We start from the raw sequence: 19,508 nt of genomic DNA, 5'->3' as shown, positions 1-19,508 counted from the left end.
CTTGGCTGACCAGAACGTCAAGGATGTCGCTTTTGATATTTCTGCACGGTCAATACCTGTCATGGTTCTCGTTGCAGAATTGCGCACTCTCAAACGAGTAATGACAGAATTTAGCAAAGACCCTCTCACCGCTTTCATTATTGTTTCAGTGCTCTATATTATTACTAGGAGGATGCGCGGTGTAATTTTCAATCTTGACCATAAATGCCCAATTATTCAAATTCAGATATTAAATATGAAAAAGATTATTAGATGCTTCTCCTCTTATCGCATGGACGAATACCCTGCAACCAGATTATTAGATGAAAAAGATTCAGGCTTCAATATGAATGTAGAAATTATGCAAATAAAATCTGAATCTTGAGTAATATATTCACCTCTACCAAATATCCTCTAGTCTTTCATAAACAAGAAAAAAAAGGAAAATGGAAAATTCACTGGATTTAAGTGGAAGTAGTCATAATATTTTAGTTCTAAAAGAAATATTCAAGAGTTCCAAATAATTCCCTTGAACTGGATAAAGCATTTGAGCTTAGTAATTAAATCAAAGGTTCCTTTCTACCCGACTTGAAACCAAGAAAATCAGAATGCTATCCACAGCCACAAGAATGTTCACGTTTAAAATCAAAAGTGCACACATAACCTTCAAAGGACCTACCAAATGCTCTTGACAAAGTTCTAATGCAACAATAGGAGGACAATTAAGGCTTGAAATTGCAGCATGCCGACTATTTCCTGCATTTGCCAACATGAGTGGCAAGATATCCGTCCTGTCTGTATGCCATCACCACCAAATACCCCAACAACAGTTTGCATAGTCCTGTAGTGTAAGAATAAATCATCATAACCAAAAGCATACAGTCAAGGTGCCAAAGCATGCCTTTTCATATCAGGTTAGAGCTTGTGGAGCAACTATTCAGTTGAATGTATAACAGTTAACTTTAGTCTCTTTGAATCAGGGGACAGAAGGTATTGACAGCAATTACCCTATAAAACGTCATCCCATTGTACTTGAAAATGTGTGCTCAACCATATGGGAATGGCATTGACAGATCACAACTTAATGCTCAAAAAAAGAAAGGACCAAAGAGATAGTCATTGATCTATAATTTAGAGGTACTATCAGGTTTTGAGGCTAGCTGCAGCCTAATTCTGCTGGAGTTTCTTTCTTCATACAAGAAATTCAGTTTACTAGTTCAAGAAATGAAAATATGTATGTTTAAGCAATTGGATAAGCAAACCCAACATTGACTGCAAAAATGCCAGAATAGAAGAGTTTGAGGAGTCATTCTTTCCAAAAATGATAGCTTATGGTAGTTAATACACGAAAAGTTAAGAGAATTGGTACCTTAGCAATGGAGATGTGACAACTAATTCAATCCTGTTCAAAAGCCCACTTGTATGTACATGCTTGCGCAAATTATCAACCTGATACAGGAGCTAAAGATTGTCATACCCTATAGTTACCATTAAGGACTTTGTTCTAGATTGAAAAACAAAATAGAGGTAAGAGATTCAACTGTGCATCACAGGAAGTCAGCTATTTCCCACCTGTTGCCAGCCAAGTGGAGTAAGGTGTGCGTCGAAATATTCTGGAGACGTATATGCTTTATAGTTCTTATCCCCTTCCACATTATGGAATCCTTGAGCATGCCTCACCTAAGTTATTTCACAAAATAAAAACTTAAAAGAGTAGCTCCCAAAATGCTATACAGCATAAAAACTCTTGGCAACATTGTGCAGGCAACACAGATACATGTAAAAACTAGAGCTCCAACACTGGGAAGTCAACACATTTTTGTCTCTAGCTTTCCTGCTATACATTGATCATCCCAGAACAGAATGAGAAACTGCATTTTACAATCTAATAGGCATCAACTCATGAGCTTATCTTGGTGTAATTCTGTCTGGATGCATATAACCCATGCCCTCTATCAAATTAACAACATGCAGCAGTAAACGCATTGGGAAGTAATGTGGTGATAAAGAAAGCAAATCTCAGGGTTTATTGAAAACAAAATTCCTTAAATGCCTAAACTTCTAACATCTTACAACTTCATGAGGGAAACTTCTCCATCAAAACTTGGTAACAATCCAAAAAGAACTTGATGCTCAGAGAGTTGAGAAGCCATTCCCTTAGTAATCCGAACACGACGGCACCAATTCACCCTCAATGCATGACAGAGTAACATAGTCATTGACCAGCATAGTGAGTTTGTAATCTCTCCTCTCAAACTCAAGCTAGCAAAAACACAGAAGATCAAAAAGTCAGTAATGAGGTGAGATGACACTATGCATTTCACTTAACAGAGTTCAACTTTTAGAAGCATCCCAGTTGACAGTCTCACCACTTTCTGCACTCGCTCATTAGCAGTTGGAGTTCCTCCAAGGACGGACTCAGGAAGATATGGGCTACTAACGCGCACTTCATTCATCACAACTATAGTAGTCTTGTCCCAGTGCACTGGAAGCCTGTATACATGATGAAATTAGTAATATGAATCATAATCCTTTGTTTCATCTTTATTTGGGGTTATGCATAAGATAAATTTAAAGGTCGAACAAATACTAAATGAAAAGTAGCCACTAACAGTAAATAACACCATAAAAATCACTAAAACAACTCTTCTTAAACGATAACATACAAATGGTCATCCAGATAGTTCTTTTCTGGATGACATAAGGTAGCTGAATGTATTAAATATTCAAATGTGATGGTCTAATCAGGATATGTGTGTGTATGTGTGCACGCTCGCACGAGAGAGGGAGAGAGAGAGAAATTTGGAGAAGCATTCTTTTTCTTTTTTGTTTTTGGGAGGGGGGTGGGGGAATCACCACAGTGTAGCACCTCTATTAGCTTTGCCCAAAAATGTCAGCATGCTATGCATATAATGGATTCAGGATGCCAGAAATGCTGTAGAGTTTCACTAAAGTACTAGAGCCAACTGCTTGCACTCATGTCCATGAGTCAGTTAACTGCATTTTTAAGAAGCTCAGGGGGCTTATTCTTCTGTTCTCCTGAGAAATTTCTGATGAAGACCATAGACATTAAACAATTTCAGGCTCGGTTAATCAGATGATTCTAACCAGATTCCTATATGAAGAAATGAAAACTAAATACCAAAGTTGAAAGCAGAGGACTGCCATTTAGAAGGATTGACATGTTTCCTTGAAGACGTCTCCCTTGGTGGTGTTGGCAAGAAGAAATATATTAGTCTTCTCATGAATTTAGACAACATGGATGGATTTGTTTTGCGTACAACATTCATATGGTGCACAATGACATTCGAAGAATTAAAAAGGAGATTCTGCACAGGAATAAGATTTTTCAGCAGTTTTGCTCTCTAATTCTGCATCTAACACAACTTCTAAAATGGAGTTGTTTTATGCATCTGACCCTCAAGGCTAAGCTATTCGAATAGCCCAATGAACTTTATGAAATTAACAATCTCAAACCTGATAGAACCTTTAAATGGAAGCCATACTATCTAGTCAACATCTATGATCTTTCACTGGAAACAATTATTTTGATTAGTAAAGATTTCTTTATGACGATAGACCCTTGGAGTTGTATAACCACAATTAATTCTTGAAATAACATGCCATTTAGTTCATGCAAAAATCTGTTTTTTGCCAACAATTGGATGTCATAACAACACTAGCATTACCAGAACGTATTTATCACAAAATTGAAATAACAAGTCAAGACTGCAAAGAACCAATATTTTCAACTAGTACAAGAGGAAAGAAAAATCTTCATAAAATATACTGAAAAATCATATTGAGAAAGTCAAACCGGTAATAGAAGATCAAGAAACAACAATAAAGAAATGACAAACACAAAAACTTACGTTTTGGACAGAGCATAAAAAATGCTCTGAGCTTCAGCTGTAACACCAATCCCAAATCTTTCAGCCACCAACTCACCTTGCCTAATGAAAAATGCCACTTATAAAATCAACCACAATAATCACAAAATAGTCCAAATCCACAACTTCGTCAGAAATTTTTAAAAAATAATTCGAAATACCTAATAGCAGAGTCTTCTCTGGCTTGACGATTATTAATATCAATAAAACATTTCTTGAGATCAAGAGGGTCTTCACCTTGACCCAAAAAAGTAAACTCCTTTAGTTTCTATCGTCGTTGCCCCCTCAAATACACATCTCAGCTAGCCTTGCCTCTAAAGCCTCTAATCCTGCATACAATTATGTTTTGGGATGAAAAAAAGCAACTCTACTCACTTAAAGATGAGTGAAAAGCCAAAAGCAGAAAGGAAAAACTTCTGGTATATAGAATTTCGACAAAATGTCTAAACTCAGCGTTGCTCATCTAAAATGAACCCGATATGAGCAAAAGGGACAGTAATATTCCAATTTTATATTTAAATTAAAGGAAAAAAATGCAACGACAAATTGGGAAGAAGAAAAGGTTGAGCTTATTTGGGCGAGGAAATAACCCATTTTTTAGAAACTTACCATATAGAGACGACCTTCAAAAGAGAAAACAGAACTTAGAAAATCCCATGAGGGTGGTGGAGGGAATTTTCAAAATCTGTACCTGCAACATTACAACATCATAAAAGAAAAAAATTAGACAACAAAACTCGTAAATAATTGGGGGGAAAAGAACCAGAAGGCTGAAGAGGCTTTGGAAGAAAGAAGAGAAGAAGCAAGAAGAGGTTTTTTTTTTTTAAGAAAAGAACCGAAACAAAGCAGGGCTCATTATCACAAGCACCTAATCCTCGGGATAGAACAGAAAGAAACAGTGGGCGAAATGTACGGCTGCTGAGCACAAAGTCACTTCGCCCACCTTCTCCAACACCGCATTACCAATACAACCTCCAGAAAATAGCAGAACAAAAAAATTCAATAAAAGGGCAACTGTAAAAAAGAGAAGCGAAGTGTTAAAATGGTAAATATCAACGGGGCTAGGAGCCCAACGACTGCATTAGCAAATGACTGCTTCACCGGTTCAGGAGCAGCCACAAGGAGAAAATAGCCTGTGCAAAAATTGTACGACAAATACACAACCACATGAAAGTCAAATGGCAAGGAAGAAGGAGAAAGAAGAAGTAAAGAAAAGTCACAATCTCTCATCAGAGGTATTGTACGGTAAAGTTAGAGGTGGCAAAATGGGCGGGATGGGCGGGATTTGCTTGGGTTTGTGATGGAACCGAGTCATATGAGTTTGGGCCCAACCTTACCCGTATGTGTTTTGGGACTAACTTGGGCGGGATCACTTTGGGATGGGTTTAGATTGATCCCGCCCAATACCCAAATCTATTTTCTACATATTTTTTTTCCTTTAATTCATTTTTATTTTTTATATAATTTTAATATTTTTGATTTATTAAATTTTTTTTAGTTTTATTAAATAAACATGCAAGTGCTTTATACTCAAGATTCCCATCAAAAATTGGATTAACAAATAAAAGAAAAAATAGATATACAGTCATATTCCAACATATATCAAGATGGCCAAGGTACTTAAGGTGTTGAATATTTATTCTCATCATTGTCCAAAGATGACAGGTCTAAATTGACTGAAATGTTGAAAATTCTTGTGGACAATGACTAGGAAAACTACTAGATTATATTCTCTAGTATGACTATAAAAATTGTTAAAGATAATTTTTGAATCTAAGACTCCGTTTGGATTGGCTATTTTTTCAAAAAATAAGTTTTTCAAATATAATGTTACAGTAATATACAATAACTCAAAAAACATCCCATCCATATTAGTATATCAAATATTTCAAAAAAATTTTATAGTAAAAATTTTTCATATACACTGTTATAATAAAATATTTCAAAAATACCCCCCAAAAATAGCTAAACCAAACAGAGCCCTTGTTATTTGAGCCCAATGGGTACCCAAGTATTTCCCAAGTATTCCCATCAATTAATGGGTACAATTGGGATTTGTCCCATTTTAAACCCAATATCAAAATCCAATACCCATCCCGCCCAAAGTCCCCATGGGCATGGGTAATCCATTGGGACTTGGGACAAATTGCCACCTCTAGGTACAGTACAGAAACAGAGCTCCGATAGGAAGGTGAAGAAAGAAGAAGCTCTCTACCAAAGCCAGCCAACAACCGACTACCAAACAACTACTCCGCTGTTTTTTGACCAAAAAAAAAATCGGACAGCATGAGGAAGGTGAGTATTATTATCACCACTATGACTCTGTTTGTCAGTTCCATACAGGCAAGCAAAACACACCCCATCTACGTTGAGCAGGTGCACGACTGCAACTTTTCCACCCATCACAAAGCGACACATCAGCAAACCACACACCTTTGACAACTTTCCTAAGCACTTAGTCTACTTTAGGTTGATATGATGATTGATATTTATCACCACTATCGGTCCATTGCTCGGTTCCATGCAAGCGGCTAAATTTTCCTAAGCACTCAAAACATTTCCATTCATTCAAAACACACCCAACACCGCAAAGCAAGCATTGAGCACGTGGAGTAGGACGACAACATTTCCACCCATCACAAAGCGACACATCAGCACCACACAGAAGACGATTTGGCAACTTTCCTAAGCACTTAGACTATATATGGTTGAGGAATGGCAATGGGGCGGGTCCCCCGCCCCAACCCCGCCCGTTGCCATCCCTATATATTATTATTATATTTCAAATTGAAGGATCGCACCTGGATTGTTTACATCCGCCTTTCCATTGGCTTAATACCCATGGGTAAATGCCGAAATGGGATAAGGAGCCAGGACATGTCATTGGATGAGGCCTTTATTGAACCATTCTTTTTCCTCGCAGCATAATATCCTGAAATTTTAATCGGAATGGTATCGGTAGGGCAATGGATGTAGGAGGAAATTTAAGATAAAGACCATTCCAAGTCTTGTATATTGCAGCTGCCCCACAAAGGCGGACGTAAAAGAACCCAGAAATGGGTGACCCCCTTATTCTTTTTTCTTTTTTCCGGGCAAACATTATTGGATATCCACGGTGTTTAACGGAACTAAGGTCGGAATAATTGACCGGAATAGAATTAAAAATCCCAGGATGCTTCCCTAAAAGATGACAATTCATGGACTGACTCTTTAATTGGGGCACCCACCTACTTCTGAGCAAATGGGAATTATCATGCCAGCATGCAGCAGAGAATTTTCCAGAAGTCTCGATTGGATATGAACAATTAAAGATGGAATGAATGAATAGAGTCATGCAACATTTCCGAAAAGTTTGAAGAGCAATCATCATAGTCCCAAGTGAAGTGCAGCACGAGACGTAAAATCACTTTTTCTCCCTTACCAATACACACTTTTCTATTAAAGCATTAAAATCACTTTTTCCTTTGAGCAAGGCATCAATATAGGGGATCTAATTCATCCCCATTTTGCAGATTCTCAGTCGTAAAGGGGCGAGTCAAGAGCAAGAATTACAGTTTAAATATAAACATTACCCCAATAATTGGCAAGCAAAAGTTTAAGAGAAACTGCATTTCAGTAACTCCCCCAACCCTGCCTGCCACCACCCCTCGGGAATGGGGCTTAACAAGAACAAAAAGGTACAAGCAAACACAAACGCGGGGAGCCAAGACCATCCAACTAGAACAAGCGTTTCCTACAATCAGCTGCACCGCAGTAGCAAGGCATCTGCTTAATAATGCCATCAGGGCCTGCAACACTATCAAGGGCGTACCCGTAGTCGTATGTAAGCTCCTTTAGAAAGACACAAGAAGACAATGAGATACTACTTGATCTACTGCTAACAAAGATTTAAATTAATAATATGGAGAAAGCATTCTTTCAATCAAAGACACAGAATAGCTAAGATCATTATCAAAAAGAAACAAGAATGGAAAATAACTAGATTCCAAATAAAATATATCAGTTATTACTCTGAAAGGAAGTCCTTATCACACTGCAATTCAATGAAACTTCTAGGGTCAATCTCATTGACTTTGCAGAAAAACCATCCAATTGACATTTGAAAAACCTGAAAACCTAAGGTTTTATGTTCAATGCGATGTCCTGATTGTGCACTCGTCCACAAGGCTTAAGCAAAAAGTACTTGAAGCACGGGAGTATACAGATCAGCTTAAGATATTATATCAAGTAGTTGGCCAAGATAATCAATTTTCAGCATAACTTCATGAAAACCAGAAGACTGAAAAGCGTAGGAACATCCAGTTGCTTAATGGTTTGTAGAAAGAAGTAGAGACGTTCTTTTTTCAGTTACTGGTTGAAGTAAGGTTTTGAGCTTACATAAGACATACAAAAGCTATCATTTATTGCTGATAAGCAACTGCTACAACTGCACGTACTAATTGTGTTTGCTAAATGTCAAAGTACATAAAGGTGTCAAAGCCCTGAGAGAAAAAACAAGCGAAGAAAGAACCTTTAGTGGGGGTATATTATCTGCAGCAATGAGCACCACCCTTGCAAGTTTGATATCATGGTGGGTGCTCAAAATACACTGGACAAAGAGGTTAGGCTGACAACTGTGGTTGATGAACCTTGCAACATTGCCTGCAGAGCCAGCATCAATGCAGAACTCTGGGACACTTTCAGACATCTTATCATCATCATTCTCCAGATTTACAGGTAATGATACATCTCGCAATCGTCTCTGCAGAGAAAGCCTCTGGAATTAAGAGCAACAAAAGGGGAAAACTTGCAACAGAGGAAAGTGGGAGGGGAGAAAGGGTGGTTTTTTGGTTGGTGTGGGGGGAAGAGCGCAACAAGTGCATTTTGTGTCCATGAAAAAAAAAACTACTGAAAAGATCAATTTCGTCATCTTGGGTGTAAGATTTTTTACACCAGGTATTGTTGGGATGTTACATCTGTACACAAAATATAAATGGTACAAGTTACAAAGCTTACTAACGTCTCAAGCTTCCCTGAAAGGAACAAAATACTTAGTCCTGACAAGTTTAGTCCTTGGGTACTAAAATTTATCCTAACTTCATGAGCATCTTGAAACACCTCACTAGATTTGGCCATGGTCTTTTATCTGCCACATCAATCTTGCGAGAGGTTGAGCACCCTCTTCACCCAGGAGTTAGAAGAGACGGAAGCAATAATATCAGGAAACAAGGGAGATAAGAAAAAAACTCCTTACGAGGGAGACAGACAGAACAGCATGATTACCGCATCGCAAAGATGATTTCACAATGATTACAAAATCTGTGTATCAAGCTTTCTAAGGGTACTTTCTGCTATGGGCCTCAGGAAAACAAGTGTGCACTAATTATAGAAAATATTTTCAAAGGGCACAAGCAAAATAAAATGCAACCATACAGCTTTAATTTGAAACTTGTCAGGGCAAGCCGGCAAGTGTGATTGCATAGGGTCAAAAAGAATTTACATACCTCTCGTCCATCCAGCCCCTTCATTGTCTGCAAACAATCTATGTCAAATATGTAACTGTTTCCAGCAGCAGAGTCGATATCATCTGTCTTTGTTAGACGCCCTATATATTCACAAATGGGTGCACCAGAAGGTATATAATCCCAACATCTGACACCCCAACCCCTATTTGGAGTACGAAAAACCTGTTATTGTGATATACAAATTGTTAAGACATTAAAGGGATTAATAGCAAGTAATAGAATGCACAGCACTTGAATGGTTAAGTCAGAAAACCTCTAAACGATACTTCAGTCCTCTTTGAGAGATCCGATTTACACAACCAGGTCCACAACCACAATTTGGATTGCACTCAAATACAACAGCCTTGGGTTCAATCAACCTATGAAGACAGATGGTAAGAAAAGCACCAAGTGGTCACAACTAATATATCTGTTTTTGAGCGTCCTAGTTATATAACTACTCCAATCTTCTCTAATTAAATTTTTGTTTTACCCAATGGGTCTCTGCCCAAACTAAGTCAATAGAAGTGGGATAAGTCAATACATGAGAACAAATAAACAACCCAGAACAATTCTTCAACACATTACAGCATTGTTAGGATGATCAACTAAGAGGATCAAACAGTTAGTATACTCTGTCTTATTAAGAGTGAGGAAAGGATATCTGAACCCACTCCCCCCCCCCCCCAAAAAAAAGAAAAAAAGGTTGCACTTTTATTTGGCATGCAACAGTCACTGTAGACATTTTGAGTAGCAGGAAAATTTAGTTGACCTCAACCATGGGAGAAAAGGATTTGAAGAACTGGATTTACCTCTCTTCCATCATGAGAAGGTCGAAGTGCTAAAATATGATGTTAGATTTGCCCAGTGATTAATGGGAAATGACTAGAGAAGCAAAGTTATTGACTAGTTGGAGCCTGAGATTCAGAAGATAAGGAGATAGAATTGCCTAGATTCTGGCATCCGCAGATCTCATTTAGTCAATATGGAGAGAGAGGGTGGAAGAGCTTCTCAAAAGTTGGAAAACTCAACATGGACTCTGACACGCAATATTATCTCTTTTACTTGCATATTGTATAATAGCTGCTTACCTTCTTGTGTAGCCTAATTTATGGATTTCGTCAACAAAATTTAAAGATGGTCAGTACACTGCTGTATTTCCTTTTCTCCAAGTCAATAAAAAAAAATTACTTACCAGAAAGAAGAATTTTTTTGGCAAAATCTAACAAAAGCCCTAAAGATTAGGGAACTAATAATGTCTTACCTGCCACCATCACGGAAAACATACGGAAAGTCTGAACCATTTAACTTAGCACAGGCACAAACTCCAGGATCGGTGCATGTGCCCCTACAACTACATCCAGAAGCATTCAAAGGAAGCTTAACATTTTTAGCAAATTTCATGTCCTTATGGTAGGTGAAGCCTGAATATCAACATAAGGGGGGAAAATGGAAAATAGTTCAGTGCAAGTACCCAGCAGAGCTAGTAAAACCAAGACGAAGACATGAACAAGACATATTGCTTTCTAGAATTGAACAAGATTACGAACAGAACATCTGGATTGGCAAAATAATGGATAATGACAAGCTCCAAAAATGATGTACTCAAAGAATGCAAGACAAATATTCGCCTGAACATCAAAGTTCAAACTACAACCTCATATTCAATATCCCAAAATATATCCATCCAAAGGATATTGACTCATGTTGACTCCTAATTACTTATATTTGCATACTAACCATTTTTTGGTTTATCAGCGAGGCATACAATGAAGTAAGACATTCGACAGGGAAGCTGCAGAAAATTCTACTTGACATTAGGAAGCCAACAGAAACAGAAGTACGGCCTGTCAACAACTGAAAAAATGCCCTTTGTCTCTACTCCCTAATTCTATTCTCCAACCATGACAACCCAAAATCCCACTATTTTCGTATGCCAATTCTTTGTTTTCCTCCCTTTCCTATAAAAGTGGAAGCACCACAATTGCAACAATAAAATAATCAAGATACATAGAAAAACTTTTCAAAAACTTGGTAATCTTCCATGAAATTTAACATTTTCAGCAGAGCGAGAGTCAGATATTCAAGTAAAAACAGCAGCATTTTTTTCCACATCACATGTTTAACTGAAGGGCTCAGGGAAATGAAAATGTTGCTACAAACATTGCTTCAGACAAGAGTGGACTTCTCCATGGAAAAACCAGGAAAATATATATATATACAACAATCCACATCATGGGCCAGAGTTGCTTGCATGAAAAGCTGCAGCAATAGATGGAAAAAGTATGCACAATCAAGTCCTTAAAACCAAATCTGGCTTTGTGTTAATGCTTTAAATTTATAAAGTTAACAGTGATCATTACACATATTCCATTTCATTGTCCTTAAAATTAAGGCCAAGACGAGTTTAAAACATCCCTGACCAGGAACAGACCTTGCCTCTATAAATTTGTATAAAATTAAAATCAATCTCCAAATGTAAGGTTGCTTTTAGACAGAAATATTGCATGACATGCCGAGACACCATCTAGCTAGTACATTTTTCATTGTAAAACATGAGGGAACAACATCAATTCCTCTACCATATTTAATCAAGTTCATAACAAGTTTTTTCTTCATGGGGAAAACACACATTTCAGTACTCACGTTACGAAGGGAGACCAAATGCAATCTAAAGCAGAATTTGACACAGGAAGGAAGCATAAAGTAAAGTAACAGAAACCAAATACTGCCATTCAATCAATGTCAAAGATCAAAATTTCAGTTAATATGTTCAACTCAACATACCTGTAGGTGGAACTGGAGGATCATCAACCAAATTGGTTGCTGGAATTGGAATATCCTCCTGCCCTCCAGTAATGTCCTTGCAAACCAACCTTTTTACATAATTACAATAAGATTCTACCTTTCCAATGTAGATAAAAAGGTAAAAAGAGATGTTTATGCAACTAGGAAAGGCTTTCATCATACCCACGTATTTCAGCAATGGAGTCAGGCACACGACTTCGAGTATAATGCACCTGAATTCAAAGGAAAAAGTTTAATGACACCATCAATTGAAAATGCTTTAGCTCATGTGATTATAGTATAACTTGTGTTGTGTCAGCTAAAAACTTATTTGAATTGCCTGACAAAATCCAAAGTGCTCAAGCTAGAAAGTCTAAAATGGGCTAAGCTTTGGCTTTCAGTACAACAACCGAGACACGTAAATACAGAATAAAGAAACTAAACTCATCCTTCATGTGTAAAAGAAATAGTGCTATTCCACTGAACCGTCATCAATTTTCTTCTCTCAGCTCATTTAACAATTAGTTCATCAGACTTCTAAAGGGTGATCTTCAATTTTGGTGGTATTCTACACAATTCATATTGAGAAGATTTCAAACTCAACTAATTCCCCCGAGTATTCTTGTTTGGCTGCTAGAGGAATCGAAAAGCCAAGACAAAATTAAGGTTCAAACTATTGCAGCAACACATACTTTTCAAAGAGGCTAAGCTCAAACTTGGAATTCAGATCAAGAATGAGCTAGAAACTGCAAAAAACAGCCAGGCCCAAACAAAAGTTAGGAACATCCCCTCAATAAGCCTACATTAAGTAACTAATTTGGCTAAACAAAAGCAGCCATCAAGTTGACATGTACAAAATCATGAGTTACTAAGAAGACATCTACCTAGAAGAATGCATACAATTCCAGGTAAAAAATTACAGCTTCTTAGCTTTTAATAACCATTATTAGTTTAACAAAAAGATGCACAATCCATGTATGGGCAACAGTAGAACTTCCGGTACAGATACCAAAAGACAATGTGCAAGCATCCAAAAAGACACCCAGAGGCTGATAAACCAAAACCAGCCCAACTAGATCAAAGAGCTTTGGTATGGCTTGATGGATGGATTAAAAATTGGGAACGACCACCAACTTAGGAAATAAAATAAAAGCACTTAGGAAACCACCACCAACTTATCTACAAGTAAAAAAATTAAAATAAAATAAAATAAAACCTGACTAGTGGTCAAAGGAGGTTGACCCTCCAGCCGCTTTAGTCGAAACTTATATACAGTGAATCCGGAAACACCTTTCTCTGCCCAGTAATTAACAACCTGCAGAATGGAGATCCATGTAAACTCATGAACAAACAAAACAAGAATAGGGGGAAAAAGCATTAAATTGGACAGGTACTAGTTTCATAAGCTTACAGATGATATCAAGTCAAATATTCAATGTATATCATAGACCTCAAAAAAAACATGATACAGAAATTTGTTAGCCTTGAAGTTTTCTCTAATCCATAATTCCATTTCGTACTTCTGATAGACTTCCTAACTAAACAAAAACTTTTTGGTTTCAACTCTGATGCATCTTCTTACAAGACTTTACTTAATCAAGTACATCTTGATCAATATTTAAGTTATTCTATTAAACCTTTTCAAACCAAGAAGAGCCCAAATCCAAAAATCTGTGGTCAACTAAAGTGAAGCACAATTATGAAATTCAAATGGACAAAGTTGCCACATCCTTTAGCAGATCAGTGCATCCAATGAATGAGAGTCTACGATTCAAAAATCAGATATAGATTGTCAAAGACAGATCAACAATGTGGGGTGTAATTTACGATTCAAGGGGGAAAAAAGAAGGGGAAGGGAGAATGCAAATAGTAACAGTTCATGGAAGATAAATACATATAGACAGATATCCAAAACCATGCACATGGTAGTGGGTGTTTTTTAATTTGTTCAACAGCAGGGAATGCAGGGTATCTGCGCGTTTGTCTATGTCCCATACAAGCAAGGAACAGGTGCTATGAAAGTGGTAAAGCATCTTATACCCATGGCATTATAAACCACTTTCTTTCATCCAATGACAATCTGAAACTGTTATTGGACAAATACATATGTCAAATGTCTGTTCATTTCACAACATTTCTGTCATGTATGATCATGATATATACACCTCCTGAAGGTAAAATTTAGTGGCTGCAATAATCACAAAATGGGCAATAAGTGTATGATCTACTTGTACTGTGTCCAATGAGGGTGCAAAACTGTAAACTTCAGATTTTATTTATTTGTTATCTAATATAACCTGGACAAAAAAAATGAAGTCAATTTCCATCTTAACAAAAATCACCCAAACATGCATGTTTTCTCAATCTACAAAGATAATCATGCAAACAATGCTCAAACAACAAGCAAAATCCATGATATGCCTACCAATATAGCAGCAAAATCCCTGCCATTTTGCATTACACAAGCAATCCTGAGAAATGCATCTAATCCCCCAAATAACACTCTTAAACCTATCAGTTACAAGGGATAGATGGCAACCGTTTCACTGAAGAAAATGTTCAAAGTAAGTACCTTATACAAACCATCATATGTGTAGACTTTCCCAACATAACTATTTGTACATTTATGCCCACGCACAACTCGAACTGGCACTGAATGCTCGATGCAGTTCTGCATTAAAAATATATTAAAAAAAAAGGAACTTAGTCACACTAACTTAATCAAAAATTTCCTCCCATAATGCACAAAAAGGTTTCAAGACACATCCATCTAGAGGAAATACACATATATTCTGATTTATCATCCAAACTAATTGACAGGAACTCAATATCATTCTATCACTAATTGTTTTGACCAACTTTGTTCAAAGATACTCAATCTCTATCTGTAACTTCCACTACGACATTCTCTGCTCAAGTTTATGAGGAATGAAAACTTCACTACATCTGAAAAACAAGGCAGGCGCCTCAATCATCCATGCATAAGAAAAGAAATTTGAAAAGGGAATCAAGAACAATGAACATAATGTACCTTGAGCCCCAAGTTACCAAGTCTCATTACTTGATCCTTGATCTGACGCTTGTCACCAAGCAAGTTATTACCACCTTGACCAGTGTACACTATTTCCTCAAAATTATCCAGATCATCCTCATACTGGCCAGATAAAACAATTGATACTGCAAGTGGTAACTTGTAGTCACCCAGGTCCTGCAACATTCAAGAGTCAAATCTTTTCAACATATACCATAGTATAAAGAAGCATGGCACTTGGTTCAAGCTGCTATTAGCACTTAAAATTAGTTTAAACAAGTTCCCCAAAACCCATGTACTCTCTAAATGAAAAAGAAAAGAAAAAATGAGGAAAACCACTCCAATTTACTGTACGCCAATCATATCGTACTAAATATTTTAAACTACAATCAATCTTTTCAGCACAACCTTAGAGCAAATGAAGAATGCCTAAACCAATAAAGGAACATTAAAAAAAATTGACAAAGAACAAATGCTCCAAAATTGAAAAGTGATAAATGGCAGCAGCCAAAACAAAATTTGATCTAGGATTCAAGCAACCATTTTCTATGTTCAGACTATATTCCCTCATCTATAACATATGCAGAAGAAACTAGTGAATGGATGGACAAGTCATGAGATAAACAATAACGACTGGACACCACACCAAAGTCAATTTCCATAGGTAAGTGGAAAGACCAATATGGCAAGGGAATATGAATAATAGAAAAATCACAAGTTACCTGCATTACACATCAGATCAGCATTAATTGGACAGATAGATCCCAGAACACCATTGCTCTCGGACTTTATTCTGATATCCCACCAGCATCAAAAAAAAAAAAACATTCGACACAAGTTCCTAAATTTTCCTTCGAAGTCAACCCAAAAGCTTTAAAAGCCATTCAGCTACCATACAAACTAATGCAAGTAACCACACATGAATAAACACACTCAGACAAAGTTAAGTGATCCTTACTTCAACAAATTACAAGAAAATTGTGATCAAAAGATTAGAGAGACAAGCACATAAAACAGTTCGCTAAAATATAAAAAACCAGCCGATTCAACTTTTAGTATCTAAGTGTCCCACACCATACCGATCTTCTTGCTTGCCCTATGTAGTCAATTCCATTAAGCCAATGGCTATGAAAACCCAGCACAACCATCTCCGCACGTGAAAAGAATTGATGACCGACGTCAATCCCTGAAATAAAAACTGCAGATTATGAACCACTGAATAGTACTTATTTTTAGAATTGATTTTTCCCACTTAATAGTACTTATTTCTAGATTTGATTTCTCAAATGCACATCACTGGCAGCTAATAACTCACAAGGTTCTATAAACTTGAGAAAAACTCAACACAGACCATGTTAGATCTTTAGCAAAGTAAAGACGTTTGTAAAGAAAGAGTAAAGCTAGCTTATCAAGAAATGCAGAGATGAGATACAAAACAAACTTAGTCCAAACTTTTTTCTTTAAATTAAAAAGAAAAAGAACAAAGCATGAGATAACATGAAATTTGAATGTATCAAAAACAAACATACTTCAACATAATGCACCATGATATGTAACTAGGACAAATGTATCACCACCAAGTAAGCACGGTATAGGAATAACAAGTAAGCACAAAAAGTGAAGGCGGTGTGGTAAAGAGTCCAAAATCCTTTTAAAGGCCACTATGAAGTAAAGAAGCTCATATAGTGGAAAACAATGAAGCTTTTAAGATCCCTAGAAATCAATATTCAATAAATGCAAAAATTACTTGAAGGGAAAGGCAAAACCACTAACCTGGAATGGAGCCTATCATTTTTGTTGGGTTTAAAACAGAGCATGTCTCCTTCATCTGGAAAAACATTAGTAAACCACTTCTCAAAAGATGAAATATTGAAATATTTAACAAATTATTGTTATGTTAAATATTGCTCTTTCACCACATCTAAAATGCGATCAGAAAGTCTAAAAGAGAAACATTAAACAAGAATCTTACTACACGAGAAAAAAAGGGAGATAGAATAGCCACATGACTTAAATAGGTATGCTTACAGATGCACACCCAATGACCACGTGAGAGCAATAAAATTTGGAGGCAAGACACATTACAAGCATCTAAGAAAATACAACAGATAAAGTATGATGAGCAGCATAATATGGCCAGAACGTGGTAATGAAAGTCTTAATGTGTACAAGTAAAAAAAAAATTAACTGGGGAATTGTAAATTCCAAACGCTTCAGCAAGAAAACTGGTTGTTTATCATATAATGCTGCCAGTTTCATCACAAAGATGGACCATCCAGTCACAGAAAGACCCAAGATATGACAAGTAAAACTGCTTCTTTATCATAAGCAATGCTTTCACGAATGTAATCCATGTTATGTTCAGACATCATGTTTGTTAGATCTAAGAAATAGCAACTATAAACAATTTTCTTTGCATGAAAATTACTGTCTCTTTGCATCTTGATGCACCAAGTGTCCATTTAATCCCCCATATGGTCAGACTACATTTGAATGCAAATTGGCAGTCATCGAGTATATTCCAAGCAAAACTGGAAAGATCTCCATGAACATAAATTTGAAGGCAGAGCACCAACAAATCACAGATTTACCCCATCCAAAAGAGTGACATGCCTTAGTTATGGCCTTCAGATCGGGTCGCTTGGAACCCCTTTTAGTATCATCTTCAGCTATGTTCTCCTTCTGCATGTGTTTGAACACAAACAATAGTGAAAATGTATCAGTTAGTATGATATAATAACTCCTTAAAAGGAATGTCACTTTTTCTCTGGTAAATTAAAAACACGATTACAGGACAAGAAGCCTTGTTTTTTTGCCGATCGTCCAGCTTGCCACATCTTTTCTCCTCTTCCTAGCCACAATCAGAACCACAGTAAAGGCAAGATTCAGAAGCAACATATGTTACACAGTTTTACCTCCGCAGCCCAATCGCATGCGTACGAGTTGCTGATTTAGTAAGCTAAAAAGAAGAAGGGGCAGAGAAGACGAAAGATGAAATAGCTAAGAATAGGTAGAGGCAGTGATAGGAGGAATGTGGGGGGTTTAGCAGGGAAATGAACAGATACCTGAACAAAATGGAGGTAGCATTTGTTAAACTGCCTAAGTGTTTCCGTAACACTGGCAGAGGCGCTCCTCTCAGTTGGAACCGGGTTGCCGTGGGCGTCAGCGTCGGCGTCGGCATGGGCATCTTGTGTCTGGTGGAAGTCGTGATCAAGATGGCGGTGGTGAGGTCCAGGGGTAGCAGTAGGACCAGGGGGATGGGCATCCTCGTCACCAAGCTTCCGTTTTTTGTGGTTAGGGGTGGAAGGAGTTTGGGAAACCTTGTTGACTTTGAGGTTGTGACATGGTGGTGGCGAGAGGGTCCTTTTCTTTTGCGGTTGTTGGTGGGACTTCTTCTCCTGGAGCAGCTTGAGTCTGGCGCTACTCCTCCTCGCACCCCGGCTGCTGCAGTCGTCGTGGGAGGGAACAACATCCTCGTGGTTGCATTTGGCGTCGGCAGCCATGTCAGAGATCTCGAGGCTGTCGTTAGTTACTTTGAGGGTGCATTGCACCACCATCTAACTGGGTGAGGTATCAAATGGCAGAGTGATTCGGTGTGTGTGTGTGTGTGAGAGAGAGAGGAGGGAAAGCGGACTGACTGAGGCGAGTGAGGAGGGTTGGGGGGAAGGTGACGAGGTGGTATTTAATTTGAATTTTTAGGGCAAATTCGTTGATATCACATGAATTCTAAACCCACCAGACCCCTTTTCCCTGGGTTTGCCCTTGGCAGCTTTGTTTGGATTGCTTTTTTTTTATATATTGTTTAATTATTTTTTTATCTCAACTACACTGCGCTGATTATTTTTAAAAATTCTTCAGAAAATGCAATCCAAATAACCTCTTAATTTGGGAGAGATTAGGAAAAAAGAGAAAAGAAAATGAGAGTGTTTAACTAGGAATTATAATATTTGCTTACATCATAAACACGTTTTTCAATCAATTTTTTTTATCTTTTCACCCACTTTTTTATCTCGTATACATCACATCATAAAAAATATTACAGTAAATATCCAAGTAATGTTTTAAATAATTTTCTATCCAAACACATTCATATTTTTCTAGATAATGGTCAATACAAACACACAAAAAATTGAAAATACTCATAAAACAAAAAAAAAATTGAATATGATTACAAATTTATAAAGGCCAAAAATGTAATCTAAAGCTAACAAGATGTGGTGGTGGCGTTAATGTGTTGAAATTGCTTAAATGGAGTAGAGGTGAGAAAAATGGAAAAATAATCATATTTTATGTATGAAAATAATATAGAGTTGCATTAGCATTTCGTATTGTCATATT

At 37.1% G+C, this 19,508-nt stretch overlaps 1 protein-coding gene, 1 long non-coding RNA gene and 1 pseudogene across 5 annotated transcripts; all 3 read right to left on the bottom strand.

Annotated features, from left to right (window-relative positions):
- Positions 1-173: 173 nt before the first annotated feature.
- LOC140011069 (phosphoglycerate mutase-like protein 1) lies at positions 174-2,132 on the bottom strand (annotated as a pseudogene).
- A 286-nt stretch (positions 2,133-2,418) lies between these two features.
- On the bottom strand, positions 2,419-4,874 carry LOC113723011 (uncharacterized). 2 transcript variants are annotated; one of them, XR_011818153.1, is made up of 4 exons: positions 4,479-4,619; positions 4,107-4,198; positions 3,852-3,932; positions 2,419-2,472 (listed from the first exon to the last, which is right to left on the bottom strand). It is a non-coding gene; the product is annotated as an uncharacterized lncRNA (long non-coding RNA). The 2 variants fall into 2 exon arrangements; XR_003456878.2 differs by lacking the exons at positions 2,419-2,472; positions 3,852-3,932 and adding an exon at positions 4,738-4,874 and having other exon boundaries at positions 4,168-4,198; positions 4,479-4,560.
- A 2,412-nt stretch (positions 4,875-7,286) lies between these two features.
- On the bottom strand, positions 7,287-18,921 carry LOC113723057 (histone-lysine N-methyltransferase, H3 lysine-9 specific SUVH4). Of its 3 annotated transcripts, none has more exons than XM_027246319.2 (15): positions 18,236-18,921; positions 17,962-18,021; positions 17,784-17,852; positions 16,944-16,998; positions 16,250-16,356; positions 15,171-15,347; positions 14,712-14,810; positions 13,356-13,454; positions 12,323-12,372; positions 12,140-12,228; positions 10,617-10,776; positions 9,627-9,732; positions 9,353-9,535; positions 8,380-8,610; positions 7,287-7,700 (listed from the first exon to the last, which is right to left on the bottom strand). In XM_027246319.2, the coding sequence occupies exons 1-15, from the start codon at positions 18,725-18,727 to the stop codon at positions 7,587-7,589; spliced, it is 2,091 nt and encodes a 696-aa protein (XP_027102120.1). In that variant the 5' UTR covers positions 18,728-18,921; the 3' UTR covers positions 7,287-7,586. The 3 variants fall into 3 exon arrangements, with proteins under 3 accessions (XP_027102120.1, XP_071915731.1, XP_027102121.1); XM_072059630.1 differs by having other exon boundaries at positions 7,287-7,665; XM_027246320.2 differs by lacking the exons at positions 17,962-18,021; positions 18,236-18,921 and having other exon boundaries at positions 17,762-17,852.
- Between the last annotated feature and the right edge of the window lie 587 nt (positions 18,922-19,508).

The sequence above is a fragment of the Coffea arabica genome, chromosome 7e (assembly GCF_036785885.1).
Source record: "Coffea arabica cultivar ET-39 chromosome 7e, Coffea Arabica ET-39 HiFi, whole genome shotgun sequence".
Taxonomy (NCBI): Eukaryota; Viridiplantae; Streptophyta; class Magnoliopsida; order Gentianales; family Rubiaceae; genus Coffea; species Coffea arabica.
The sequence above is the reverse complement of the archived record's forward strand: the minus strand, read 5'-3'. Positions and strand labels throughout refer to the sequence as shown.